Source organism: Uranotaenia lowii, chromosome 2, assembly GCF_029784155.1.
Source record: "Uranotaenia lowii strain MFRU-FL chromosome 2, ASM2978415v1, whole genome shotgun sequence".
NCBI lineage: Eukaryota > Metazoa > Arthropoda > Insecta > Diptera > Culicidae > Uranotaenia > Uranotaenia lowii.
This window is the reverse complement of record NC_073692.1, coordinates 230,324,658-230,333,854: the sequence shown is the minus strand read 5'-3', so window position 1 is coordinate 230,333,854 and position 9,197 is coordinate 230,324,658. Positions and strand designations below refer to the sequence as shown.

At 38.6% G+C, this 9,197-nt stretch overlaps 1 protein-coding gene across 1 annotated transcript; it reads right to left on the bottom strand.

Annotated features, from left to right (window-relative positions):
• Positions 1-2,555: 2,555 nt before the first annotated feature.
• Positions 2,556-8,410, bottom strand: LOC129747551 (eukaryotic translation initiation factor 4E-binding protein). The gene is made up of 2 exons (XM_055741828.1): positions 7,872-8,410; positions 2,556-3,954 (listed from the first exon to the last, which is right to left on the bottom strand). The coding sequence occupies exons 1-2, from the start codon at positions 8,014-8,016 to the stop codon at positions 3,725-3,727; spliced, it is 375 nt and encodes a 124-aa protein (XP_055597803.1). The 5' UTR covers positions 8,017-8,410; the 3' UTR covers positions 2,556-3,724.
• Positions 8,411-9,197: the final 787 nt, after the last annotated feature.

Below are 9,197 nucleotides of genomic sequence, written 5' to 3'. Positions count from 1 at the left end.
AATCGGTCAATTGCTCCAGCTCAATAAAACAGAACAGAATCGGTCGTTCTCCAATGAAACCTTCGTTTTAAAACTATTTATTCAAGAATTAGCATCACCTTGCGCCTCGGATCACTGAATCGGAGCAGCTGATATTGGAACCAGTCTGAATTTCAGGGCGAAAAATGATTCTAACATAGCCCCGTTGGTGAGTTCGGAACCACTATCCCTTGGCTCAGTCTTCCATCATAGGATTCTACCCCTTGGCTCGGTTTTGTTGAGTTAATAATTTTAATTTTTTAATTTTTTTTCAGGTATTCATTTGTTTAGGAAACGAAAGTTTGGTCAACGTGGAACATTCCCAACTCAGAAACCGCATCCATAAAATTCACCGATAAATTGAAAAGACTACCTGAAGAGAAAGGCGATGAGGAGGGAAACGAAGCTGACCAGGCCAAGCGCTCCAGCAACGATGATGCTCTTCTGTAATGATAGTGATAATATCGATAATAAGTTGTGGAAACACGAAAACGACCACAGGCGGAAATGCTTCCGGAGGCGAATCCAGTTGGCTAACAAAAGCAGGAAGAGTAGCCGGAAATCGATCAAATACGAAAAAAATCGACGATTCTGGACAAAAATGGTGCAGAAAATGAAGATAAAACCAAAAAAAAATAGAAAATATTGATAATCGTATAAAAATAGATGAAAAAAAAGAGTGATTAAAAATAATATAATTATCTAATGTTTTATTTTAAAAATAAAGTAATTTTAATAAAATAATAACAAGAATCGTTTTTTTCGTGTTGATCTTAAAAAGATCTTTGAAAGATACATTGTATCGTGGAAATGGATTGAAATTGATGATATGACAACGATTACATCTATCGTTTTGCTACATTTTCAAAAAAATCTCTCTAGAAAAAAGCAAAGAAATGAATCGTTATTTTACTTAACAACCCGTTCCCTGTATCGTTATTTGTGTCTAAACGATTCCATTTGATGAAAAAACGATTAGCATAATCGTTCATCAATAATCCAATAACGATACAGGGAATCTTTTGGGTGTCTTGGGAAGAAGATAATGGGAATCGTTATTGTATGATAATGCTCCATGCGGGCGGGATTTGATCTCATACCTCCTGGCTTAGAAGACTTGAAGGCTATTCTCTACGACACGGGCGGCGGCTACATACTATTAATTCTGGGTTCAGAGATAAGGATGGATTTTAGGATTATGATTTTTGCTCTGAGGGGAGGATGTGGCATCCCTAAGTGCAATGTGGGTTGAGTTCATAAGATTTAGAGTGTATAAGAGAGACAAAATGTGAAGGTGTGTTATCCCAAGTATAGATTCGATGATAATGATTTATAATGTTGTGTAATGCCGAATATCACACAAAGCTCTCGTGGTAAATATTGTCGAACCAAAAGATACGTAACACAGTATGATTTTGGTAAAATAATCTGGAATCGAAGATCGATGGGAAGGAACTCCGCATTTTCAGACAACCTTCCATCCTCAACAAACCATCTGAGTCAATCAAAGGAACCAGCTTGAAGAGAGGACTCGATTCCTCCAATGGCACCCAATTCTGGAAAGGTAAATCCGCATTCCGCTTCTGTATTTTGATTTCGACGCTGTAATTCTCACTTTGAGCCATCCTGAAGATAACGTTTTCAGCACGTCAGCTTGATGACCCTTTTAAGCTTCGAAGTCGATAGGACAGTCTCGATGTTTGCCAGCAAAGTTACGCCGACAGTTGGATATAAACCGGAAAATGTATGCCACTGTGAAAACTGCAATATTCTATTTCAAAAATTTTGGGCGCGTCTGTAAAAATGCGGAGCTGAATTTGTCCAAATCGGTCAGAAGGTGTTAACCTAAAGTTCTACTTTTTCGTACTCTGGATCTTACGCTATAAGCGAATCTGAGTTTAAGAAATTAAACTTAAAAGACATGCTATCATTCCTTACCGAATGTAGAAAAGAGCTTTAATAATCCCTAGTGGATGGGCTTTATGCCATCTTAAATCGATTGAATTTATTTCTTCCTATTATAGGTTTTTCAGGTTTCTCAGGAAAATGATGAAATCTTGGATAAAAAGAAGACTAGGCACAATTTTTCCGTATGTTTGGATAACGTGCCGCTATTAAGCCTACCCCCTGCCTACCTGATACCTGAAGTCCATAAATTAACATAAATTAAGGCGTTATACTTACTTATGTAAGTCACAAAGCATTGATATATGACTCTGGCTATCCTTTAATAGCCTATACATTTATGCATTGATTGCAGAGCAAAGATTCACTCAACTCATTTTTGATTAGGAGTTCGGTTAAGAGCACGGAACATATTTACATTTCAATTCTATTAATACTTAGAACTATTTACTTGTTCAAAACAGGCTTCGAGTTTCGACAGCAGCTAACAAAGTGGGAATATCACTTCAAAGTCGAATACTTTCAAGACAATTCTCCCTAATCGTGACGTGTTTTGAATATTTTTTTTTATATATACCTACCTACAGTGGGGTTTCGGATAAAGTTGTTTATTACTAATAATCAGATTAAAATTAAATTTTCATTTGATTCATTATTTATGTATTTGTTATTATTATACTCAAAATATCATTTCATAGCAGAAGTTATCGAATTAGATTCAACGTCATGATCTTTATCATCATCTACTACTGTTTAGCCTGGTATTGAATTCTTCAAAGATATTTATAAAGGGTTATCAATATTATCGCTTCATGCGACAATAAAATATTCAATCATCTCTCCTGCGTTACGAAGAAAATTCCTGATGATAACAACATTAGAGTTAAATTACATCTACAGCGAAGCTCTACAACAATTATGCTTGATTTTTGCTACCAAAACATGTTTTTCATTTAGTGAAATAGTTACTAAGTCCAAAACAAATTTTTGCTTTTCTATCCGATGATACTAAAATGGTTTACATGTCTTCACTTAAATTAAGCAAAAAATTATATTTGAAACACCTAACCTTACACAAAAAATCAAAACGGATCGCTTGAATGGTGCAAGTTTATCCATACATATATCAATATCACATATCGACCGCGCGAAAAAAAAACAGTTAAATAACATCCAAAATGAGGGGCAACTTTTCTCGACCACCGAGAAGCAGTTGACATGTTTCGTTTTGATTTTTTTTGTGGTTTAAAATTAAAAATTATTTCAATAACGAAGCACTATGCAAAACGTCGTTGGAGTGGTTTCTTCTAACTTTAAGAACATTCGACAATCTGATAAACACTCTGAATTCGATGAGAACCACGTAGATGAGGGTTCCATCCGGATTTAGTTTCCTGATTGATTGGGGTTTTTCTTAACATTTGCTGCCTATGATTGTATTATGGTTTAAGATGTTTTGCATAATTTTAGTTAAAGTTTGACAGTCTTTGAACTGAACTTTTTTTTCCTCTAAAACATTAAAGATACTTTTTTTTCGTTGAATGCCCACAGATTTTATGTTTGGTCTCGCTAATATCTGCCATCTCAAAAAGGCGGAGGCCGCACGTTTGCAAAGCAGCTTCCTTCCTAAGCAATAAAAAAGACTTACAAACGACTAAAGTGTTTTTAAGATTAGGGGATAAACTTATAAAGTTTATAATAAACGTGGCTGCTCTCCCGATAATCGCGATACGTAGAGAACGTATGCCTAATGATCTCCATCATCAACAAGAAAGAAAGCTGGAAGTTCTCGGAGGAAACCTTAGATCTCCATGTCGAACTGTTCCTGGTGTTCATCGAACTTGGGCGGTGAGTGCTGGACCTGGGTCGTCTGGGGCTTTGGTTTCATCAGATTGGTGGCCACCGGTGCCTTGCCGGGACTGTTCCGCAGGATGTTGTGAGGTAGATTGTGCAGATTAGTCGGCGGGGTGCGCGATAGTGGTGAATTTTTCAGATTCATCATGAAGGCCCTCTCGTAGACGATGCGGGTACCTATTGGAGAATCGGAGAGAACGAGATTAGATTGTGGCTAGAATGGATGGTTTATAGATTCAATTGGCGCGGATTAGCTTAAGCACAGCTGTGATAACGCTTATCTGTTAGCCTTTTTATTTTGTTAACGAGGTCGCTACTGATTGCTTATCGCGAACATTTGCCTGTGTGCGTGTCCACAAGAAAAGATCCTTAATTTCACCGTTACTGGTTCTGACCGGATGGAAAGCATTCAAGATAAGATATTTTCTAAAAACAACTTTCAAGAGTCCGTGCTCAAGACCGTGATAACCTTCAGACATTAAGTCAAATGGATTAGCAAACTTTTTATTACATTTCTTCGTCTTTTTAATTTTCAACATGTGGTTCCTTGTTTTGATTATCTGTCTTCAGTACAATCTCACATTCAAGAATTACGACTAAGTTTTCTGAAAATGGAATGCAATCTAGTGCCATCATGCTTAGAAGCATGCCTTCTTCAACACGTTTTTCTGATTGTGAAACCCATAGTCAACAATAGTTGAATGAAACAAACTCTCTCTATATAGTAGGTACAAAGAGATTTAAAAATGAAAGCTGACGGCAATCAGTCTGTCGAACGTTCAGCCGCAGCTGATTCGAAGCAAATTTCCTTAGATCGCAAAACCATGTGTGTATGACGTATCCGGATGACGGTGATCTCATCTCATCTTGGCATCGGGTCTTAAAATTAGATTGAACTGACTTACGTCTCTCAGTCCCTCATTCGTCAAGCATATTTGGCAAAGGCCCGGTATTTTCCATCTTTCTTTAGTGTTTTATTCTACGTTGGATTCTACAAGTTGTAGTGAAGACTGTTTTAGAAGATATTTGAATTTAAATCTTATCGAAAAATATGAGGATTGTCCGAAGGTGATGTTCGTAATCTCTACATTTCGTTATATTCAGTGGAGCCAGAAACATTTCAAAACAAGCTTAGTAACAGCATTCCTAATTTGTGCTATTGCCACTCTGCAACAGCCTACTATCTTTGTACTTTTCCAGCAACTTTGTCTTATTTACTGGAGCCAGAACAGTCTCGAAACGATCAAAGCAACAACTTTTGAAATGTATTGTTTTTCAGCCACTTTGTCTCATTTATCGGTAACGTTTTGAGATTATTCCAGCTCCGGTAGCTAAAAATGAAATGGTAGGAAAACCAAACTTTTGAAAGGATGTTGATCTCAGCAATATCTTTTAGAATATAAGGATATAGAAATGCTTCTTCAGTCACAGCGCCTTATATACCTGAGTAGGAACACTCTAAAATTTATCATAGCATCAACTTTTAAAATCTGTGCTGGAACCACTACGTCTTTCTCAAAATAATTTCAGTAACAGTCTTCCAAATTTGCGCTTTTGGTGCTGAAACAATCTAAACAACAATCTTTCAAATCTATGTGCTTTTTTAGTCCTTCCATTTCCAACCACTCCGTCTTATTTACCGGAGCCGGAACAATCTCAAAACAAATTTGAAATACAATCAATGGCCATACGATGGAGTCGATTTGAAGTTTATCGTTATTTGGTGAGCCGGAAGTATTTTTTCCATGCGCCGGCCATTCCCAGTTTTCCGAGTTTACACTAGTAAACCAACTACACTCAAAAATATTATTTAAGTAAACTAACCCCGCTCGATGAGTACAACTTTTCGATTTCACTTTTATTCCCTAAGACCATAAACCATAACCTTCAACGTCCTTCTTTATTGCTCAAAAGGATAAGCCATTTGGTTTGTATTTCTTACTGTACATGACTCGGTTGTATGCATATTTAAAATTCGCAAATAGCTAGCTCACAAAAGCCCACTTACGTATGTCAGTGAACTTTGTGATTGAGACAGACAAAGTAACGCGACAGCAACTGTTCGTCTGTTTCGAAATTACGAAATCAAACCGGGAAGCTACGTACATGCTATGTACCCAAGTCGGATGTTTCTTTCTTGTGCTCAATTTTATCACAGAGCAAGTGTTAGTAAATGGGTCAGTATGGGAACCGCGTACTACGGTGAGCTTATTTTATTAAACTTTTAGTTTCTGTGTCACACACTACTTGAGAGTTCGTATGTGATTTATATTTTATCATGTCAAAGTAGATCTATCGCAGTACTAAGTTGTTTGCTTTAATTATGATATCAGCGTCTTATCACAAAGGCTTTTTTTTCAAAATTTTGATCGGAGAGAGCATTTTTTCTAATGAACTGGAACGAAAACATCCGACCTATTGCATAATCCAACGAATATGTTAGCAGTATATGTTGTTGGAACTTTAAGCCGTGTGTTCATTTTTGTTACCGGCTCCTGATTAGATATCACACGCTCATTTCTTGTGCTGCGATCGGCATCGTGTTTAGAATACACGTTAACTCACTCGATGTTGTGTGAGTGGTTGATAAGGCCGGTCAATTTGACCAATTCCTCCTTGTTGAAAGCGTGCTAATAAAAAACACCACACAAAGTGTGTGTGCACGTTTCTAGTTTCAGCCAAAGACGATAAAATAATATTCATAAAGAAATTGAGGATTGAATTGCAAAAAGTTGAGAGAAAGATTTCGAAAAATATGTACAAGTTCAATGAGCTTAGCAAGGTCTGGAAGGTTAATAGTCTTGAGGTGTTTTTTTATGTTGGTAAACATTAAAATTTTCTGAACCAGCTTTTGATGAAACAATTTTTCAAGTATCGAAAATGCAGAAAATTTGAAAATAACAGTTGTTTCAGAGATTTGTCATTAAATCGATGTTGATGAAATTTCAGAGCAACAAATTTGCATGTGGTCTAGGAATGCCTGATTGAACTGGTTAACGGATTTACAAGATGTGACAACAGTGCTCCAGCAACAAAAAAGACAACAAGTCATTCTCTATCAGCTCCGCTAATCAGTTGTTCATGATAATATGGGCATTCGGAGGCTGAGTTTCCCTAAGAATCGATCACGGCCATTAAGTCATGTCCCATGGAAGACTGAATCATACCAGAGCGCCCTCTGATCGTTGTGCTTACATAGTCTGGGTTGAAAATGAAAACGAAACAACAAACAAAACTATTATAAGACAGCACCATTCCAGCGAGTATGATCACCGTGGATCATCTTCCACCGGCTGTCGCGTGATAGACAACGATTGATTTCCCTTCTTCGAACATGATTTTTTGTCGTCCCTTGCACGCTTACGAGGAGTGCATACCAAACACCTCCATTGTTGATCAAATAATAAAAAATGGTCATGATTAATGCAGGAAATCTTAAGGCCCAGGAATACCACGTCGGCAGCAGTCGGTTTCCCCTTTCACGGGTTCAAGTATCCAACCAGAAGAAAGAAACAAACCGGTTTCCTGGAACCTGATGTTTCAATGTCTTATTATATGAATGCTAACTAAAAATCGCGACACCCAGCCGATAAAACTTGCCTAGTTTTATTCTTTTTTCAAGCTGGATTGCGATATACAAAGAACTCTCTGATGGCGATTCCCCGATGTTCTTTGTGTGAAGTGGCAAGTTGGCCACATGACGCGCGTATGTAGGTGCACCACACACCGGCTACTAAATCGTGCCAAAAAGTGCTAAAAATAACTTGTTCCCGGCAATACTTGTCTTATTTTTTGCACGGTCATAGAGCACACATTTGTCAAACACGTGGTTTGGCAACATAATGGGGGGCAAATATTTCACATAAAATTAACGCACTAGTGACAAATCTAGTGGGCCTGGCTCGCGAAAACGATTTGGATATATTAGCGTAAGCCTGCGTATTTCGTTTATTAATAACAGCGGCAAGGTGCGGCCTACTGCGTAATAGTTTGGCAATGTGCTAGCTGGCAAGGACAAACGTGTTTCTTCTTTCGCTTTCTCGACGAAGCGTTATCACACTGTTATGAATTTTTTTTAAAGCTTCCAATCTTACCTCCTGGAGTAGTAGAGTACATGGTGCCTCCGGGTGTGGACGAGTAGAGGTCCGGCAGTTCCGAGGCATCGTGGATCAGAATTCTCTTCGTTGGGATGGCTTGCATTTGGCTGCAGGCCTGCCGGGCGATTGGTGATGCTGACATGATGATGCTTTTGTTTTTCTCGTTTATCAGGTACAAGTTTCAGTAGAAAATAACTTTGTACTTTTCCTCTGAACACACTTATTATAATACGCACTTTGGAGTTGAATAACCTATGTATGTTATCAACGAATACCGGCACTTTGGAGCTACTGAGGCTTCCGATAATACACTTTATTGGCAGTTGGATTGGATGATAGGATCTCGCTATCCTACTGTGGGCATCAACTACGCAGTTTCCTTTGAATTCCCGTAGGGTGGTGATAGGTGAAAGACTGTTCCTTTCGTTGGTCTTCTCACACTTTCTTCCGTATCCTGGGTTCTTCCGACTGAGAACAGCGAACGTACAAGCCAATCTCTGAACAAGCTGAAATGCTGGCACTGACTAAAGTTTCGGCGTGGTTCTCGCCGCAATTTAAAGCAGCTCGTAAACAACAACATCGACATCAGCGCACGAGCATGTCTGTGTGCTGCCGGCTCCCGGCTTCACTTTCATGGTTGCTTTAAGTTGCTGCGGACAGGTGGTGGGTGGTGCTTTTGGGGAAAAGTGGTGCCGCGCTGAATCTGTGTAGCTCATGCTTCAGAACGCCTAAAGTTGTGTAGGTGCTAGATTGGTATTAAGCACTTATCTGCCTAGCCTTTTCTTCTACCAGTGCGATATTTGAAGATAAATAATCAGCACTTTTATTATTTGCATCCAAATTGATAAGAATTTATTATGTCCTTCGCTCTAAACATGGCCTTACACGTCCTAATCTACCTTTAAAGTCTAGAGCTGAATGGTCACGCCCCTCCTTAACAAATGTCGTGGAACATGTTTTAAACCATGTTAAATTAAAGCCAACCTACTTCATCAATTAAACTAGCTCTCTTTAACCAAAATACACTGACCAAGTGTTCAAAACCACATTAAAACAGGTCCCAGGTCGTATAAAGTTCTAAAAGTTGTTTTGATATCCAGTTTCAAGTGGGCTCAAAATCGCATCACAGCATAACAAAAACACATCGTACGATTACGATGACGCTCGGGCGAATATTATGCGGTGCGGTAATGACGGACGGGAATCAGCATCCCCAGGCCGACCGCCCCAGATTACCTACCCAGGGCCCAGTTCCGTCCCTACGAAAATTATCATCACAACAGCAGCAAGAGAGCGCCTGCGGTCTAGCTAGTTTACCGGTTA